Below are 20,955 nucleotides of genomic sequence, written 5' to 3' on the forward strand. Positions count from 1 at the left end.
CAAGGAGAGAGGTCTTGTCAGAAACCAAACCTGCTAACAACTTGATCGTAGACATCCAGCCTCCAGAACTGTGAAAAGATACATTTTCTCTCTCTTTTTTTAAGCCCTCAGGTTATGGTGTTTTGTTATGGCAGCCCAAGCAAACTAGAACAGACTACAAACTCAAATGCCTGCAAGAATCAGAAAAATAATATAAACCTTTGAAATGCTGGGGTTGAGGGCATAATTCTGTCTTGTGAGACCTAGAATTTACATTATAAAGAAATAGGAATCTTTGCTGCATTACTGTTTATAATAAATTTCATACTCATAATATATAGTCAATTTAATAAATTATGGTATATCTATGCAAGAGAATAATAGGGAAGCATTAGAAAGTATGAGACAGAGAGGGCAGATAGCAGAAGCAAAAAGAACTACAATCCTGCAGCCTGTGGAACAAAAACCACATTCGCAGAAAGATAGACAAGATGAAAAGGCAGAGGGCTATGTACCAGATGAAGGAACAAGATAAAACCCCAGAAAAACAACTAAATGAAGTGGAGATAGGCAACCTTCCAGAAAAAGAATTCAGAATAATGATAGTGAAGATGATCCAGGACCTCGGAAAAACAATGGAGGCAAAGATCGAGAAGATGTGAGAAATGTTTAACAAAGACCTAGAAGAATTAAAGAACAAACAAACAGAGATGAACAATACAATAACTGAAATGAAAACTACACAAGAAGGAATCAATAGCAGAATAACTGAGGCAGAAGAACAGATAAGTGACCTGGAAGACAGAGTGGTGGAATTCACTGCTGCAGAACAGAATAAAGAAAAAAGAATGAAAAGAAATGAAGACAGCCTAACAGACCTCTGGGACAACATTAAAAGTGACAACATTCGCATTATAGGTGTCCCAGAAGGAGAAGAGAGAGAGAAAGGACCCAAGAAAATATTTGAAGAGATTATAGTTGAAAACTTCCCTAACATGGGAAAGGAAATAGCCACCCAAGTCCAGGAAGCCCAGCGAGTCCCATACAGGATAAACCCAAGGAGAAACATGCCAAGACATATAGTAATCAAATTGGAAAAAATTAAAGAAAAATCATTGAAAGCAGCAAGGGAAAAATGACAAATAACATAAAAGGGAACTCCCATAAGGTTAACAGCTGATTTCTCAACAGAAACTCTACAAGCCAGAAGGGAGCGGCATGATATACTTAAAGTGATGAAAGGGAAGAACCTACAACCAAGATTACTCTACCTGGCAAGGATCTCATTCAGATTCGATGGAGAAATCAAAAGCTTTACAGATAAGCAAAAGCTAAGAGAATTCAGCACCACCAAACCAGCTCTACAACAAATGCTAAAGGAACTTCTCTAAGTGGGAAACACGAGAGAAGAAAAGAACCTACAAAAACAAACCCAAAACAATTAAGAAAATGGTAATAGGAACATACATATCGATAATTACCTTAAACATGAATGGATTAAATGCTCCAACCAAAAGACACAGGCTTGCTGAATGGATACAAAAAGAAGACCCATTATATGCTGCCTACAAGAGACCCACTTCAGACCTAGGGACACATACAGACTGTAAGTGAGGGGATGGAAAAAGATATTCCATATGAACGGAAATCAAAAGAAAGCTGGAGTAGCAATACTCATATCAGGTAAAAGAGACATTAAAATAAAGAATGTTACAAGAGACAAGGAAGGACACTACATAATGATCAAGGGATCATTGATCATTCATCAAGAAGAAGATATAACAATTATAAATATATATGCACTCAACATAGGAGCACCTCAATACATAAGGAAACTGCTAACAGCTATAAAAGAGGAAATTGACAGTAACACAATAATAGTGGGGGATGTTAACACCTCACTAACACCAATGGACAGATCATCCAAAATCAAAATAAATAAGGAAACAGAAGCTTTAAATGACACAACAGACCAGATAGATTTAATTGATATTATAGGACATTCCATCCCAAAACAGCAGATTACACTTTCTTCTCAAGTGCACACGGAACATTCTCCAGGATAGATCACATCTTGGGTCACAAATCAAGCCTCAGTAAATTAAAAAAAACTGAAATCATATCAGGCATCTTTTCTGACCACAAACGCTATGAGATTAGAAATGAATTAGAGGGAAAGAAATGTAAAAAATACAAACACATGGAGGCTAAACAATACGTTACTCAATAACCAAGAGATCACTGAAGAAATCAAAGAGGAAATAAAAAAATCCCTAAGACAAATGATGATGAAAACACGACGATCCAAAACCTATGGGATGCAGCAAAAGCAGTTTTAAGAGGGAAGTTTATAGCTATACAAGCCTACCTCAAGAAACAAGAAAAATCTAAAATAAACAATCTAACCTTACACCTAAAGGAACTAGAGAAAGAAGAACAAACAAAACCCAAAATTAGCAGAAGGAAAGAAACCATAAAGATCAGAGCAGAAATAAATGAAATAGAGACAAAAAAAACAATAGCAAAGATCAATAAAACTAAAGGCTGGTTCTCTGACAAGATAAACAAAGTTGATAAACCATTAGCCAGACTCATCAAGAAAAAGAGGGACAGGACTCAAGTCAATAAAATTAGAAATGAAAAGGAGAAGTTACCAAAGACACCACAGAAATACAAAGCATCCTAAGAAACTACTACAAGCAACTCTATGCCAAACAAAATGGACAACCTGGAAGAAATGGACAAATTCCTAGAAAGGTATTATCTTCCAAGACTGAACCAGAAAGAAACAGAAAATATGAACAGACCAATCACAAGTAATGAAATTGAAACTGTGATTAAAAATCTTCCAACAAACGAAAGTCCAGGACCAGATGGATTCACAGGTGAATTCTATCAAACATTTAGAGAAGAGCTAACACCCATTCTTCTCAAACTCTTCCAAAAAACTGCAGAGAAAAGAACATGCCCAAATGCATTCTATGAGGCCACCAAAACCCTGATACCAAAACCAGACAAAGATACTACAAAAAAAGAAAATTACAGACCAATATCAGTGATGAATATGGATCCAAAAATCTTCAACAAAATACTAGTAAACAGAATCCAGCAACACATTAAAAGGATCATACACCATGATCAAGTGGGATTTATCCCAGGGATGCAAGGATTCTTCAATATATGCAAATCAATGTGATATACCATATTAACAAATTGAAGAATAAAAACCATATGATCATCTCAATAGATGCAGAAAAAGCTTTTGACAAAATTCAAGACCCATTTATGATAAAAACTCTCCAGAAAGTGGGCACAGAAGGAAACTACCTCAACATAATAAAGGCCATATATGACAAACCCACAGCAAACATCATTCTCAATGGTGAAAAACTGAAAGCATTTCCTCTAAGATCAGGAACAAGACAAGGATGGCCACTCTCACCACTATTATTCAACATAGTTTTGGAAGTCCTAGCCATGGCAATCAGAGAAGAAAAAGAAATAAAAGGAATACAAATTGGAAGAGAAGAAGTAAAACTGTGACTGTTTGCAGATGACATGATACTATACATTGAGAATCCTAAAGATGCCACTAGAAAACTACTAGAGCTAATAAATGAATTTGGTAAAGTTGCAGGATACAAAATGAATGCACAGAAATCTCTTGCATTCCTATACATTAATGAGGAAAAATCTGAAAGAGAAATTAAGGAAACACTCCCATTTACCACTGCAACAAAAAGAATAAATACCTAGGAATAAACCTACCTAGGGAGACAAAAGACCTGTATGCAGAAAACTATAAGACACTGATGAAAGAAATTAAAGATGATACCAACAGATGGAGAGATACACCATGTTCTCGGATTGGAAGAATCAATATTGTGAAAATGACTATACTACCCAAAGCAATGTACAGATTCAATACAATCCCTATCAAATTACCAATGGCATTTTTTACAGAACTAGAACAAAAAATCTTAAAATTTGTATGGAGACACAAAAGACCTCGAATAGCCAAAGCAGTCTTGAGGGAAAAAAACGGAGCTGGAGGAATCAGATTCCCTGACTTCAGATGATACTACAAAGCCACAGTAATCAAGACAATATGGTACTGGCACAAAAACAGAAATATAGATCAATGGAACAAGATAGAAAGCCCAGAGACACACCCACGCACCTACGATCAACTAATCTATGACAAAGGAGGCAAGGATATACAATGGAGAAAAGACAGTCTCTTCAATAAGTGGTGCTGGGAAAACTGGACAGCTACATGTAAAAGAATGAAATTAGAACACTCCCTAACACCATACATAAAAATAAACTCAAAATGGATTCGAGACCTAAATGTAAGACTGGACACTATAACTCTTAGAGGAAAACATAGGAAGAATACTCTTTGACATAAATCACAGCAAGATCTTTTTTGATCCACCTCCTAGAGTAATGGAAATTAAAACAAAAATAAACAAATGGGACCTAATGAAACTTCAAAGCCTTTGCACAGCAAAGGAGACCATAAACAAGCCGAAAAGACAACCCTCAGAATGGGAGAAAATATTTGCAAATGAATCAACGGACAAAGGATTAATCTCCCAAATATATAAACAGCTAATGCAGCTCAATATTAAAGAAACAAACAACCCAGTCCACACATGGGCAGAAGACCTAAATAGACATTTCTCCAAAGAAGACATACAGATGGCCAAGAAGCACATGAAAAGCTGCTCAACATCACTAATTATTAGAGAAATGCAAACCAAAACTACAATGAAGTATCACCTCACACCAGTTAGAATGGGTATCATCAGAAAATCTACAAACAACAAATGCTGGAGAGGGTGTGGAGAAAAGGGAACCCTCTTGCACTGTTGGTGGGAATGTATATTGATACAGCCACTATGGAGAACAGTATGGAGGTTCCTTAAAATACTAAAAATAGAATAACCATATGATCCAGAAATCCCACTACTGGGCATATACCCAGAGAAAACTATAATTCAAAAAGACACATACACCCCAATGTTCATTGCAGCACTATTTACAATAGCCAGGTCATGGAAGCAACCTACATGCCTATCAACAGATGAATGGATAAAGAAGTTGTGGTACATATATATAATGGAATATTACTCAGCCATAAAAAGGAACTAAATTGAGTCATTTGTTGAGACGTGGATGGATCTAGAGACTGTCATACAGAGTGAAGTAAGTCAGAAAGAGAAAAACAAATATCGTATATTAACGCATGTATGTGGAACCTAGAAAAATGGTACAGATGAACCGGTTTGCAGGGCAGAAGTTGAGATACAGATGTAGAGAACAAATGTATGGACACCAAGGGGGGAAAGCCACGGGGGGGTGGGGATGGTGGTGTGCTGAATTGGGCGATTGGGATTGACATGAATACACTGATGTGTATAAAATTGATGACTAATAAGAAGCTGCTGTATAAAAAAATAAAATTCAAAAATTCAAAAAAACAAACGAACTAATAGTAAACTCTCTTTGGGTTATTTGTATGGAAATATGTTAATATAAATGTTTCAGACATTACATGAAATTCCTAAAAATCTTATAGGTTCTGGTATAATGTTATAAGTCATAATTCTAGTTTACTTTAAAATATATCTCAGAAGTAACTAAATTTGCCTGTTAATTTTATTATTATGAACTTTCATCAAATCTTAAACCGTGGTCATTTTTAAGTGTTTTGTCATTTACAGACAGTTATGGGTTTACTCTGATGCTTTTGCAAAAATGTTCCTATAAAAGGGTTTCATCTTCAAGGAATTCATTGAAAAGACTCTGACAAGTACAGGTTTCTGGTAACTGACTATACTGCTGAACTGAATGAATAAGCATTTACAGAACTGTAATGGAAAACTGATGAATTCATAAAAGTGCTAACAAAAGATCAAGATGAAAAAAAATTAATTACATGGAACTGAGTGAACTGATGAGGATGATTATAATTTTTGTGACTTTCTGTTTGAATAAAAAAAATATGATGTAAATTTATGTAAAAAGAACTTAATGTAAAACAATGCCACTCTTCTCACATATTTTCTCTTGTTTTGGAAAATATAGATATTTTCTGTTAAAAACGTGATTTATGCTGACATGTAATAGGTTGATTATTGTTATTATAAATGAATTAATAAATATTTTTAAGTTACAAAAAGAAAAAGTATGAGACAGATTTTTACATATTTGTGTAAAGAGTGTAATGATCAATTTTAACTGAGAACCAAATTTAGAATCACGTGACAAAATTATATTAAATTACATGTTTTCATATGCATAATAGAAGGCTAAAACCCAATATTTTAACAATAGCTATCTCAGATGAAGATGAGGAATGGGTAAAAAAAGGAGCTTGCATTTTTTTTTTTTTGCGGCACGCGGGCCTCTCACTGTTGTGGCCTCTCCCGTTGCGGAGCACAGGCTCCGGACGTGCAGGCTCAGCGGCCATGGCTCACGGGCACAGCCGCTCCGCGGCATGTGGGATCTTCCCGGACCGGGGCACGAACCCATGTCCCCTGCATCAGCAGGCAGACTCTCAACCACTACGCCACCAAGGAAGCCCCAGGAGCTTGCATTTTTAAATGATTCTGTTTAAAATATTTTTTTTACAATGAGGATGTAATGTCTTCGTTATCAAAATAAAAAAAGCAACCTGAATGTAGTTTTCTGCTATAAACTTTTGTTATAATAGCTCAGTGTAAAAGAGAATCTATATTATGTTAAGCTTTTTTTTTTTTTAAAGAAAAGGCATTGGATTTTGAAATGGAAATTAAAGATTTTTATTTACTGTCTTAGTTAAGAGACTTCAGAACATACATTTTAAGGAGTATTTTAAATAGTATTAATAAAAATATGATTATAGTATGATTTAAAATGTTCAGAAAACCTTTTTCAAAGAGCTATTTGTTATAATTATTAATATTTAGATAGTACAAAAGAACAATAACTTAAGTAAAAACACTACAGCATGATACATTGTGAGCTATTCAATATTTGTGTAATCATTTTTTTAGATTAGGAAATACATACTAAAACAGATATAAGCTTCCTTGTATTTACACACATTAATTATATATAAGTATTTAATGAAAATAATCACGTGTATATGAGATTGTGTGTGGGTACCTGCATGGTAAGAATCCAGATCAGCTTAGTTTTGACAATTTTGAAGATGTTCAATTGGAAGAATCAGAAGCCTTGTGAGGGAAATTATCCTCGAACAATGGGCAAGATCAGATTCAGATAAATAGGGTGATGTCTAATTTGAGCAGGCTTACATATTATTTATCTACTATTTCATGCTGTTTTCTTAGTCAGCTCAATGTCCCAGAAGATCTGAAGTCTTAGTCTTAAATAAGTCTATGATTACATTTTTGAAAATTAATTGTTTCTTTCTCTTCCTTCTTCTTCTTTTTTTTTTTGGCTTGGGGAAACTTGAATAGTAATTCTTTCCCCGGCATAGGATGACTCTTAAATGCAAAAAATAAAATTAATCTCAGATGATTCCAACTTTGGGGTTTTATTTTTTTTAAGATTTTAAAAAACGTATATACTATATATTAAGCACTAATTCCTGTACAGCTTATTTTTACTAGTTTGCATCCAACTAGTTTAATGTATTATGAATGTCAGCTGTCTAAATCTTTTAAAACATGTCTCAACTGAAATTGCAGAGCAATCAGAGCAAAAGCCATGGAATAAATGAAAGAATGAGATGTTTCCATGATAATTAAGACCAAGGATCCACGAGGGGCAGAAGAAAACAAGCACTCAAGGATAAAAATCAAGTTTTCTACCTAGGTTAGGTATTAACTGGAATGGGATCTTGGAATTACCAACTTTTATTTGGTGTAATAATAATGAAGATGGAAAAAAAAAAAAAAGGTTTTTGGGCACTGTTTTCCTGAATGGAAACCTTCACCAAAAGAGGTTAAATGATTTAAAGGCAAGTTCTTTCTCCAAAATGAGTAAATGACATCAGTTCTAATTCTTACTGAGGTTACTAATCAGCCATCAGGATATTATCTTTAATACTTAGAAGGGAAACTGGTAGGTAGGGAGAGGTAAGGCCTCATCAGAGAATTCTAACAAGATATAGCATCACAGCGTGTTTACCTAGGTATTATCCTTACCTCCGTAAATTCTTCAGGTAAAGGTGAACCATCATAGTCTGTATCTTCTGCTCTCTCTTCAGATAACTTCCCACTGGTTTTCAATGCACCTGGGAAAGAAAGAAATAGGCCACGAAGAATTAAAATGCTCTGTAGAGGCCTGTACTCCTTCCATGTACCAACTTACTCATTCTGGTTCATCTACCTGGAGCACAGGCATCTCGTGCTGCATTATTTTGGTTTAAAAGATTCTGAGCTTCCTCATCCACAACATCCAGCAGAGACTGGATAACTTCAGCTTCTTGAGGATCATCATAAATATCATCTTCTTGTACATCAGATTCTTGAAAAACAGTAATTTACATGGGGTTTTACTTTTAAAAATATTGATATGAGAAAGAGACAATGTGTCAAATATAATATGCCAGGTCTTTCAAATTTTAAGCATCCACTTTGAAAAAGCAGCCATGACAGGAAAAGTAGTTTATACTAATGGGACCCAGGCATTTTTTAGTTCTAGAACTACTTTGGGTGTTATGACAAAAGACCACACAAATGCAACTGAATAAACCAAAATCAATCTCTGTGATACACCTTTTCAAAGAACATTAATAATTTAATGTTTATTTCCCTAACTTAATCCCAAATTGTTAATTTATAAAAGAAACTAAAGAAATTTCAAGCAAAGAAGTTATGTTACAAAGATTAAGGATATAATAGGGCAGCCCAAACATCCCCAAGAAAAAATGTCTCAGTTATTAGGTAGCCAGTGAATTGCTGCTTCAAAAAATACAAGAAACAATTATCAAACAAAACTGCAATCTCTTCAATCATTTAAAAATCATTTTAATCTTAGAGATGAGAATGAATACTGGACATTTGTACAGTAGTGCAGCTAATATTAATTTTACGCTGTTCTTTTATTTCTCTGAACAATAATCTTTCCTTTTAAAGCTACAGGAACATGTAAGGCAAATAAGAAAGGCTGCCAACATTTCTTTATTACTTGAATTATTAGGGTATTTAGAGTAACTGGATGACTCGATTTGGGAAACTACCTTTGGACAGAATCAAGTTTGCTGATTCCTTCATCTGATAAGTAGAACATTTTCCTTCAGGGTACAAAATTTCAATTATTTCTTCCCCATTAACCTAAAGTATAAAACCAAAGCAAATCATTAGTTTACTATTTTACTAACATCCAGGATTAGGGAGGGACTGCACACTGTCCCTCCATGTCCTTCTCCCCTTCTTTCTCGGTACAAAATCCTTCTTATATCTCCCCACCTTGGATCAGTGCTTCTAGGAGATACCAGCGCAATGAAATATGCAAAGGGTATGGGACTTTCCATCATCAGATATGCCTGGAAACACTAGATTAAGCAACATTAAATCAATATTTTTATTCCAAGAATTCTCACAATGCTTACTAATATAAATTTTGAGTTGTCAAAAGAGAAATGTATTATGTAGTATTTCCTAAATTTATTTGACTGCAGAAATCTCTTTTTAAGGCATATTCTATGGGATCTGTCTTCCATAGAACTTTTTCAAAAAGTTAAATAGACCTACTAAACTTAGAAGTTCAGGGAAATGAAAAAAGTCAATCTTTTAAGTATTTGTGAAGTTGTTACATGGACATAGCCTTCAGTTTAGCAATCTGATCAACTGTTGGCTATAAAGATTTTCAAATCTAGTCTAAACCTCATCTCAATTTAAGGAAAATAGCAATGGATTCATAACTATAAAGTAATAATTAAATGGAATGTAACTTTTAAATTCAGTGGTTAATTGTGAAGCACTTCATGGCACGTAGCCTATTAAAAGAAAGATGATTAGGGCAAAATGCAATATTAAATGATTAGAATAAATTAAAATAATTTTATACAAATAAAGGGTGGTTTGCTTTAAAGATTTTACTTTTTTAATTAAGATAAAAGGTAGACCTAGAGTCTGTCATACAGAGTGAAGTAAGTCAGAAAGAGAAAAACAAATACCGTATGCCAACACATATATATGGAATCTAAAAAACAACAACAAGAAAAGGTCATGAAGAACCTAGGGGCAAGACGGGAATAAAGACACAGACCTACTAGAGAATGGACTTGAGGATATGGGGAGGGGGAAGGGTAAGATGGGACAAAGTGAGAGAGTGGCATGGACATATATACACTACCAAATGTAAAATAGATAGCTAGTGGGAAGCAGTCGCATAGGACAGGGAGATCAGCTGGGTGCTTTGTGACTGCCTAGAGGGGTGGGATAGGGAGGGTGGGAGGGAGGGAGATGCAGGAGGGAAGAGATATGGGGATATATGTATATGTATAACTGATTCACTTTGTTATAAAGCAGAAACTAACACACCATTGTAAAGCAGTTATACTCCAATAAAGATGTTAAAAAAAAAAAGATAAAAGGTAGAGATAGTAGATGCAATGAAATTATCTCTTCATAAATAGTGGTTACATAATGTCAAAAAATTTCACTGGATTGTAAAATTCCACTCTTCATGAGAAATTCATAGTACAGACATTAGTATTCAAGGACAGAATATCATTTGGGAGACTTCCTGGAAGATTTTAACGCCAACAAAAAATGTTTGCAATCACGAATAACAAAAGTTCTAATTTCTTTTTCTTTTTAACATTCTTATTGGAGTATAATTGCTTTACAATGGTGTGTTAGTTTCTGCTGTATAACAAAGTGAATCAGCTATACATATACATACATCCCCCTATCTCCTCCCAGTTGCGTCTAATTTCTAGGGTCTTATGTTAATTTAAACAGAAAACTCTACTTTTTCTCCCCTTCAACAACATGGTGATACGGACAAAGAAAATAAGCACTATACAGCATGACTAACTCTAGAAACACATGCAAATTCAGTTACTTCAGCTATGTGAAATTGGAGACTTTCTGAATAAACAGAACAAAATGTGTAGCTATATCTCAACCTACAAACATACAGACACCAAGAAATTTTTATTTTTGTGTCCCAATCATTTATGCCTTATAATTCTTCTGTTGCAATATCTTTTCAAGACATGATAAACCATGTCACAAGTTTGAGATAACACAGTGAAATGAAAGGCATAAAATTTGGGGCTTCTGGTCAATTAATTCATTTTTTCCTCCTACACTAAACCCAGCTCACTTCCAGAAATCTTGTTGAGCTGATAAGATTTTCAGATTACTAGGAGGGAAATGCCTCAGCTCTGGATTTTACATAGAAAGATATTTGAGTAGTGAGGTTCAGAATAGATTGCATGAGATATGTGTGAGATAAAACAGTTCCATGAAATGAAGATCCAGCTGGAAGCTGTGTATATTACATGCCAGAAAGTAAAAAGAAATGTTAGCCAAACAAATGGGTATAAATGTAGCCTTAAATAAAGAGCTTGAAAGTGGAATTTAGTTATGTATTAAAATATTTTTGTTAAAACACCTCCAGATTTCCCTGTGATAATCTTAAATGATTTAGGTTTTTTCATTTTAGTATGTAGTAAAGCATATTCTATGTCTTTAAAAAAGCAAGTAAGCCTATTTCTTTTGCCACTACAGTTCTGCCTCACTAGTAGCAGAGATCTGTCATTTGAGAGTCACTGCTGGTCAATGTTAGCCCACCCTTAATTACATTTTTCTCTTCTGGGTATCTAAGAGACAACCAAAAGAATTGTGCATATTAATAAAAAATCCCAGCACTAAAGCTATCTATATAAGTAATCAGCCTATTTAAGAGCTGAATGTGTGCCCGATGATGTAGGGTTACTTGTGTGTGGGCTTTTCATTGTGTGTTACTTAGTAAGTCCTAATAGTTCACTAAGTACCTGTATCTAAAAATCAATACATGTGTCTAAAAAAGGCAAATATTTAAATATGAAATCAGTTTGGTTCAAAATACAAACAAGCTACTTATTTAGATAAGGAAGTAGGACACAAAGAAGGTGGCTTTTCACTTACCTTGGAGAATGTGTTATTAGGTGTGAGTGCCGGTTTGCCGCAAGGCTCCACAATGTGATGACCTGAAGGAAGAACAGAAAGAAAAGGATGAGCCACTCAGAACCACATTAGGGACAACAAAATAGTGAAAGAAAACCCATATTTCTGTGCATGTTCTTATTTTTACTAATACACTAAGAGAGGTCATATCACAAAGTGACTTAAAATCAACTAAACGGAATCAAATATTAGAGAAGGGTTTATTCCAAGGACAAAGCCAATTTCTTAAAAGAAAATAGTTTGCATAAAAGCTCAGTTCGGGCTAAATGTTTCTAGTGTGAGATACTAAATATAGATTTTCCCAACTAAATGGAAGAGACATTACAGGTGCTGAACTATATAGTCACTGGAAAGATAGCAGGTCCTTTATCTCATTTCACAAAGACTATCAGTTTAACACAGAAAAATAAGTATGGATACAACTGGAAAGGACTTTTAGTATATTTATAAACCAAATGTGGATTTTAACTCTTAGACATCAGCACAAAAATTCAATACATATATTAAAAATGACATGTTAAAAATTAGATTCATTATTTCCAGGAGATATCTTATTAAACTACCAGGAAAAATAATTAAAAAGTATACCAAAAATGAACCACTGGTTCAAAAGAATCATATTGGAATAGTATAAAGCACAATAGTTTATTATTTGTAATCTCTCCCACCTGTACCCCCTGTTTCTCTCTGCCCTCTGTCCCCAGGCAACCACTGATCTCCTTTGTCACTATAGATTAATTTGCACTTTTGTACAATCTTGTATAAATTGAATAATACAATATGGATTCTTTTTTTGGTCTGGTTTCTTTCACTCAGCATACCTATTTTATTTTAATTATGTTGTTGCATGTATCAACAACCTATTCATTTTTATTGCTGAGTAGTATTCTGTTGCTTGGATATATTACAAATGGTTATTCATGCAACAGATTTTAGACATTTGAGTGGTTTCAGGTTTTGGTTATTACAAAGAAAGCTGCTAAAAAATTCCTGTACAAGTTTTTGTGTATGAATATATGCTTTGTTTTCTCTTTAATAAACAAACAGGAGTGGAACGGCTGGATCATATGGTGGGCATATGTTTAAATTTTTAAGAAACTGTCAAACTGATTTCCAAAATGGTTGTACCATTTTACATTTTCATCACTACAGGAGAGTTCCTATTATTGATACTATGTGATTTTCAGAATTCATAAAGAAATTAGGTCAAAGAATCCCATAAAGACAGATTATTAGGCAGTTTCTACAAGGGGGCAGGGCACAGCTACCCTCCTCTGCCTTGAAAGTTACAAACAGAAGTCTTCTCAGAGGTCACTAGAAAAATGCTCTCCTGACTGTTCTGTGAGGTAGTTTGACTCTAATGTGAACCAGAACTATTAGAAAGCAGCAAGAAGGACCCCTAAGGCATTCAGATAACAACAGAGAATGAAGATAATCAAACTACAACTGCAATTGGCAGATGTCTTTTAGCTATTTTGGTATTTAGATACTACTGCCTGATAACCTAAAAGTTTAGTTATGTAAGAAGTACTAAGAAGTACTGGATTTACATTTCAAATACTCTTTAAGTTCAACCACATTCCCCTGTACCTAACATTCTTATATGAATACTATCAATAAAAGCTACATTTACTGAGCCTGATTATGTAAATGAGAGCATGGAGGCAGACATCCTAGGTTTAAATTCTGGCTTGACTATTTATTAACCCTGTAGCTTGGGCAAGTTATCAAACTTTTCTGTGCCTTGGTTTCCCCTTCTATAAAAGGAGGATAATAGTAATACTAGTCTCACAGGGTTGTTGTGAGGATTTAAGCACCTAGAAGAATGCTTAGTCCAGAAAAAGCATTAAATTAATGTTTGCTGCCACAACTATTAAGATTACAATTTCTATTACTATGCTAGAATATTAGACAGATACTTTGTTTACTCATTGCTATATTCACAATGCCCAGAACACTGCCTGGCATAGAGAAGAAATTTAGTAACTGTCTGAATAAATTATTATGTGACAATCATCGTGGTAAGTATATTATTGTATTTATGTCTCATTATAACCTTAACAGGTAGATACTATTAATGTTCTTATTTTACTGGTAGAAAATAGAGGCTTAGATACAGATCAAGTAACTTGCTAAGGTTACACAGGACTTGTAAACTCAGTTCTATCTGGCTTTAAATGCCATGCTGCTCCACTCTTTCCTATTATGCACAGAATATTAGAGATGCTTTTATTTAAGTGTAATTTTTTCACTCAGATCCTGCAAAACAGTCTGGAAGGGCAATAAAAACATTTTGGTCATAGTATCCAAACTTGCTTTTGGGGAAAAAAATAGTTACCTTTCTATAACTACTTGCTGTCATAAAATGACTATATCCTTACCATTGGCTTTGGCTGACTTTGGAGCTGAAACAGCAGACCTCTTAGAACTGGGAACCACTGGATGACCATCTCTGTGTTGTTTACAAAAAAACAAAACAAAACGCAATTGCAAATTATTTAAGATGTTTGTTTAAATATCCTTCAAGCCATCTGTTAACTATTTAGCCTCAGGAGCTTTATTTTAGATGGGCTTCAGGGGGTCTAGGTACTTCTTGAAGCTGCAGACAAAATTCTATCAGGGTTCATCCATACATGCTTGAGGGAGACGTTCTTGACTGAAAAAAGGTTAAGAATCCCTTCTTTACATAATCTTTCTTGGGTTTCAGCTCAATACATCACCATATTTCCCCTCTCATTTAAAACACTGGTAATATTCATGATCTAATAACTTAATTCACTGTCACTCAGGTGACAGTTCAAAGATAACTACACTCAGAAGCCACAGGTCACTAAGTTTTGCCTCTCTAAAGCCCCTGATATGTGTTTTTCTTTGGAATTACTTAAAGTGAAAATCTAGACAAAATACATATATTCAAAGCATTATAAGAATAGTACCACCCAACATGAAAAACAGTCAAGAGACAGCACCTTGGAAGAGGATTAGAATGTGATTTTATTGTTGCTAATACTTGAAAGAAAAGGGAGGTTGCCTAAGGTATACAGCGTTGGGAGAGGCAATCAATCAGCCACGGGTCCTAAGCATCCCTGTATGTTCTTGCTGGGTACCTCAGAAATGCAAAGGCTCTAACCACTTTTTATCTAGGCCAATTCTCAAGGCTATGTTCACGGTGAGCAAGCCTGAGGAATTACGTAATCTCTCTCCCCAAACAAAATGCAAGCTTTCTTACAGGCTGCCATAAAGTGGTGGGTTCCCTGGCTCTTCTTACAGTACTCTTCTCCTGTACTATAACTCACTGCATGTACAGAAACCCACTAGGCCCACATATGTCATCTCCATGGGACTTGGAGGACATGGGAACCGACACCAATACCATGCTCATTCTGCTTGCCGTGCCTTTAGTAATAAGGTCTTTTGTTTCCGATACAGGAGTTTCATATCTTCTACCAGCATTCATAAAACAATAACTGGCTAGTTTATTAGTTTGTAAATGGGGTAAAATTACAGACACTTTACAGCTCTTGACAGATAATTACCACAAGTATACAACCCTCCATTACTGTTACCCTGTGGACTTTATTATTTCTTTAATTTTTAAATAAATTTATTTATTTTATTTTTGGCTGAGTTAGGTCTTTGTTGCTGCGCGCAGGCTTTCTCTAATTGCGGCGAGTGGGGTCTACTCTTCCTTGCGGTGCGCGGGCTTCTCATTGCGGTGGCTTCTCTCATTGCGGAGCACGGGCTCTAGGTGGGCGGGCTTCAGTAGTTATGGCACATGGGCTCAGCAGTTGTGGCCTCTGGGCTCTAGAGCACAGGCTCAGTAGTTGTGGCTCACGGGCTCAGTTGCTCTGCGGCATGTGGGACGTTCCCGGACCAGGGCTCGAACCCGTGTCCCCTGCATTGGCAGGCAGATTCTTAACCACTGTGCCACCAGGAAAGCCCCCCTGTGGACTTAAAAGAGGGCAGAAATAAAACAACAGAGGAGAGAGAGCTGGAAGAAGAATGAAGGGTAAGGTAACTATGACTGCTACTACTGTATCTTTAGTGACTCAGCAAAGATAAAAGTAGAAAGAGAAAAGAAACTGATTTTAGACCTAGGGTAAGGGGTGCTCTAGTGATTTGGAGGCAAAAAATTCATCTAGATCTATGGTTAGCAGAAATGTTTTCATAAAAACATATTCCACTTTCCTCCTCCACTAATTAACATTCAGGTACACCTATGAAAATAACTCTATGCCAATCTAATTTTTAGAAATGTTGAAGAAAACCAGTCAGGGGTTATGTTCAAGGGGAAAAGTATACAATCTAACTTAAAGGTTCAGAAGGAAAAATGGGTTTATGATCAAATGATTTAATTAACAGTTTCTATATTTTGGAAGACATATTATATAAAACTCACTATGTATTGTAGATACAAATGTGAAGTTTTCTCTTATGTAACGTAAGACTGTACTCTAGAAAGCCTGGGTTCATGTACATGTGGCAGGCAGAGTAATGGCTCCACAAAGATGTCTGCATTATAATCCCCAGAACCTTTGAACATGTTACCTTGCATGGCAAAAGGAATTTTGCAGATGTGAGTAAATTAAGGATCTAGGGATGAGGAGATTATTCTGGATTATCTGGCTGGGCCCAATGTAATCACAGGGGTCCTTATAAGTTAAACAGAGAGGTAGGAATGTCAGAGTCAGAAAGATGTGACGATCAAAGCAAAGAGTGCTGTGACTGCTGGCTTTAAAGATGGCAAAGGGCTATGAACCAAGGAATATGGGCAATGTCTAAAAGTTGGAAAAGCAAGGAAATGGATTTTCTCCTGGAGCCTATGGAAGGGAGCTTGCCAACACCTTGATTTTAGGACAAAGAATTTGTAGTAGTTTAATAGTAGTAAGAAACTAATACATAGGGACTTCCCTGGTGGTCCAGTGGTAAAGAATCCACCTTCCAGTGCAGGTGACACAGGTTCAATCACTGGTTGGGGAACTAAGATCCCACATGCCGCGGAGCAACTAACCCAGCACACCTCAACTAGAGAGCCCACCTGCTGCATACTGCAGAGCCCACACACCCTGGAGCCTGCACCACAACTAGAGAAGAGAAAACCCACATGCCACAACTAGAGAAGGCTGGGTGCCGCAAAAAAGAGCCCATGCACCGCAATGAGCACCTCAACGAGTGCCGCAACAAAAAGATCCCACATGCCACAATGAAGACTCAATGCAGCCAAATAAATAAAAACATTAAAAAAAGAGAAACTAATACATATTTTTTCTCAATTTATTTCCATTATTAAGTGAAAGAAAAGTTACTATTAGCATTTTTTATAACGTGACATTGTCAGGAGGTATAGTGAATGTGATAGTCTATGCCCCATTGGTTGTAGACATGAGGTTCAGGTAGGACTGACCGTGTCCCAGCTCTGGGAATCGGCCAGGACTGGCCTGGGCCAGTCAATATATTCTTATCCCTCTTCCTCATCAGGGCTGGTCTTAATTTAGGTCTAAGGCAATCAGCACACAGCCCTTGCTTTACTACAGTGATTGGAGAGACCTGTTTGAGGATTGTCCTGGATAGTGTGGGATGCAGGTGCGAAGCATGAAAACTGGCACAGACATTTGACTACTATGAAGGAAACACATAAATTACTAACCCCCATTCACTTAGTCTGTGAATTACTAATTCAGGAATCTCTTTAAGAAAACCTAGTATCTTTTAATGGCCTGAAATGCATGTGCACACATAAACAAAATCCGTGAATAATTGCAGAGTACCTTGTTGCTTTCAGCATCACTGAAGGAAGTGACATGTCTAATGCTCTCTTAGCTTCTTCCAAAGTCATTCCTTGTGTGCTGACTCCGTTCACATAGTGGATGATGTCTAAGAGCTGGAGATTACCCTCAGTGGCTGCAGCTGACCTCGGATTGATATCACTAACATATAACACTTGATGAAGGCTGTCGTGACCTCCAGATAAGGAAAAACCTTCAGGGAACAGAAAAATATTTGTTTCCTTAGTCTTAACAGTACTTACTCTTAATCTAGCCAAGAAAAATCACACTGCACACAGCTTGAATTTGCATTACCCAGCTCCTCTTTGTTGCATGTAAATGTAATGTCAGGTAGCAAATCAGGCAGCACTGGCATCCTGGGTAATTCTAGAACTCGGCCAAGAACTAATCTGACCGTTTTGGGCGCAGCTCGGAGTAGATTCACTGCATCTGTGTGAGTCATTTTTGTAACATCTGTATCATTAACCTATAAAGATGAGAATGGGGCAAAGTAGGATTACAATTACTGGAACACAGAAGTTGCCAACAAAATACAGTAATTTCCCTAACTTTTTATATAATTTATTTTAGCCAGTAGGAGATTCACAATAAAGAATGGTCTCTAGTTTATTGGTAATCCCCTCTACTGTGGAAATCATGAACACAATGACCAAGTAATTATAAATGAAATAATAATGTAAAATACCTAACAAATGTCATTACTTTGCTAATACAGAAAATTTATTCTTATAGCAATTTAAGAAACTTTCTCTCCCTGAGACCCAAGATAGCTTGTTTAATGCCTTAACTGAGATTAAGCATTTTCCAAATTATTACTATATAAAGGCCTTTACTTTTAAGAGGTGGAGAAGGAAAACATAAACCAAGCAGTGAAATAGAGTATTATATTAACTCAACCTTCTTGCTTTTCCTTCTTCAGCCCTGGATTGATCTTTGGCCACATTTGCACAAATAGAGTCTGCTTAAATGTCTCACCTTTATGAGCCGGTCCCCAGGTCTTAGCCTTCCATCACTTTTGGCTGGATCCTGAATGACATCATGAACATAACAACCAATACTCTGATTGCCTTTGGTTACTGTAAAACCCAGGCTTCCTTTTTCCGACTTAATTAGGGTAATGTGGAGTTCTATCTCCTAAGGGAAGAAAACAGTGATTCTTTTAGGTTGTCTATTTTGCTGTAAAGGCAAAGAGAAAGACAAATATTATTTCCATTGACTAACACAGGAGGACACTAAACCTTAAAAGGTTACTTAACTTGCCCAAGTGAAGAAGCCAGGTATGTCCAATTCTAGAAAATGCCTCCCTGCCCATGTAAGAGTTGAGTTTAAATTCAACATTATGTGCTTGTCTAGAGATAGCTGAGACAGAACTTACTCATGCTTCAATTCTTGTATTTTCAGAACAAACAGAGACAAACACCCATGCCAAGAGCAACAAAAGAAAAGTTTTTTGGGGGGTAAAAACATGAAGGCTGGGTGACTAATACCACAACTTGAGGTATTTAGTTGTATAATTTTTTTTTAAGATTTCAATTGAGACAAGGTTGCTTACAGCTTACAGGCATGATGACAGACTTCTAAGGAAATTGTTCAAAGATTATTTTCACTCTGTTGCTGAGAATGAAATTGAAGATGTAGGTGCTACACACACACACACACACACGCAATTATAGGAAAATGAAGTATCTGGAAAGATTAACTCCAAAATGTTTATGGTTTTTGAGTGGTGAGATTATAGGTGGTTTTAATCTTTGTTTTCTAATTTTCCTGTAATAAATATTTATTACTTAGGTAACAACAACAAAAAAACAGTATTGAAAAAGGGTGATTTTGAATCAGTGTTAAGCATATTATTCTTGGAAATTTGGCTTCCAAACTGAATTTGTAGCTTTAGAAGTTCTAGGGCTATTACTAGAGAAAAGGATTCCATTTAGGCACCCATAAAACAGTGTGGAGGAGAATAAAATTACATTCAAACTTGATTAAAAATTAAACAGGTAACTCATCAAAATTTGGGAAATAACAGGAACTGTGCTAGGTGCTCTACATATGTTATTTCATTTAATCCTCACCACAATACTATGAGGTCACTAGTCTCATTTTAGAGCTAAAACTACTAAGACTCAGAGGATTAAGTAATTTGTCCATAGGCACCTGCCAAACTGCAGCAAGTCAGTGATAGAGTCAGGATTTATACCCAGGTCTTTTTGCCTTTTTCCCTAATTCTCAGCAGAGAAACATACCAGCCAGATATGTTATCTATTTACTGGACATAGATATGAGGCTAATCTAAAAGACAGCCTTTTCCCTAAAGGGAAACTGTGGAGGACTACATTTTACTTGAGAAAATATGGAATTTTCTTCATACAAAGGAAATAACTCACCAGTTCAAAGTCTTCAAGGTGGTTTTCCAAGTCATTTTTCAAAGACGTCAAGCTTTCCGGTCTAGTTGGCTCAGAAGTGTGACATATATGATATTTATCCATTGCATTAGTGGAAGCAGATGCTGACTGAGATTGACAACTCTGCCCAGGAGTTACATCCGCTGGTCGAGGGGAAGGATTACTACAGAGACAAAGTAAGACTATTTTCAAACACATTGCAATGTCAATATAGTAAGTTTGTGCCACAAACAGAAAATGCTCAACAAATATTTATGTTCGCTTTTTATTGAGATCCTAAGTTACTTTTTGTCTGATTCTGGACTATGAATTTATTTCACATCTGTTCTACGCTAACATTACTGATTCTTATTCTCTACCTCTTTAAGCTGCATAAATCAGTAAGAGAAGTTAAATAGGTATACTTTTTTTTTTTTTTTTGTGGTGTGCGGGCCTCTCACTGTTGTGGCCTCTCCCGTTGCGGAGCACAGGCTCCAGATGCGTAGGCTCAGTGGCCACGGCTCATGGGCCCAGCTGCTCCGCGGCATGTGGGATCCTTCCGGAGCGGGGCACGAACCCATGTCCCCTGCATCGGCAGGCGGACTCTCAACCACTGCGCCACCAGGGAAACCCTAAATAGGTATACTTTTGACTCCTAGTTGTTAATTC

At 36.0% G+C, this 20,955-nt stretch overlaps 1 protein-coding gene across 2 annotated transcripts in view; it reads right to left on the reverse strand.

The window, feature by feature from the left end:
• The window catches only part of PTPN13 (protein tyrosine phosphatase non-receptor type 13), a gene marked incomplete at its 5' end in the record, with an annotated part of 165,821 nt that overhangs the window by 24,895 nt on the left and 119,971 nt on the right, over window positions 1-20,955 (reverse strand). For both annotated transcript variants that reach the window (XM_079712031.1, XM_079712030.1), the window contains 9 exons: window positions 8,142-8,230; window positions 8,326-8,463; window positions 9,179-9,272; window positions 12,081-12,142; window positions 14,501-14,571; window positions 17,888-18,098; window positions 18,200-18,371; window positions 18,881-19,039; window positions 20,290-20,470. In XM_079712031.1, coding sequence (XP_079568157.1) covers window positions 8,142-8,230; window positions 8,326-8,463; window positions 9,179-9,272; window positions 12,081-12,142; window positions 14,501-14,571; window positions 17,888-18,098; window positions 18,200-18,371; window positions 18,881-19,039; window positions 20,290-20,470 — 1,177 coding nt within the window. The remainder of the gene's footprint in view (window positions 1-8,141; window positions 8,231-8,325; window positions 8,464-9,178; window positions 9,273-12,080; window positions 12,143-14,500; window positions 14,572-17,887; window positions 18,099-18,199; window positions 18,372-18,880; window positions 19,040-20,289; window positions 20,471-20,955) is intronic.

This window comes from Hyperoodon ampullatus (assembly GCF_949752795.1).
Source record: "Hyperoodon ampullatus genome assembly, chromosome: 1".
Classification (NCBI taxonomy): Eukaryota; Metazoa; Chordata; class Mammalia; order Artiodactyla; family Ziphiidae; genus Hyperoodon; species Hyperoodon ampullatus.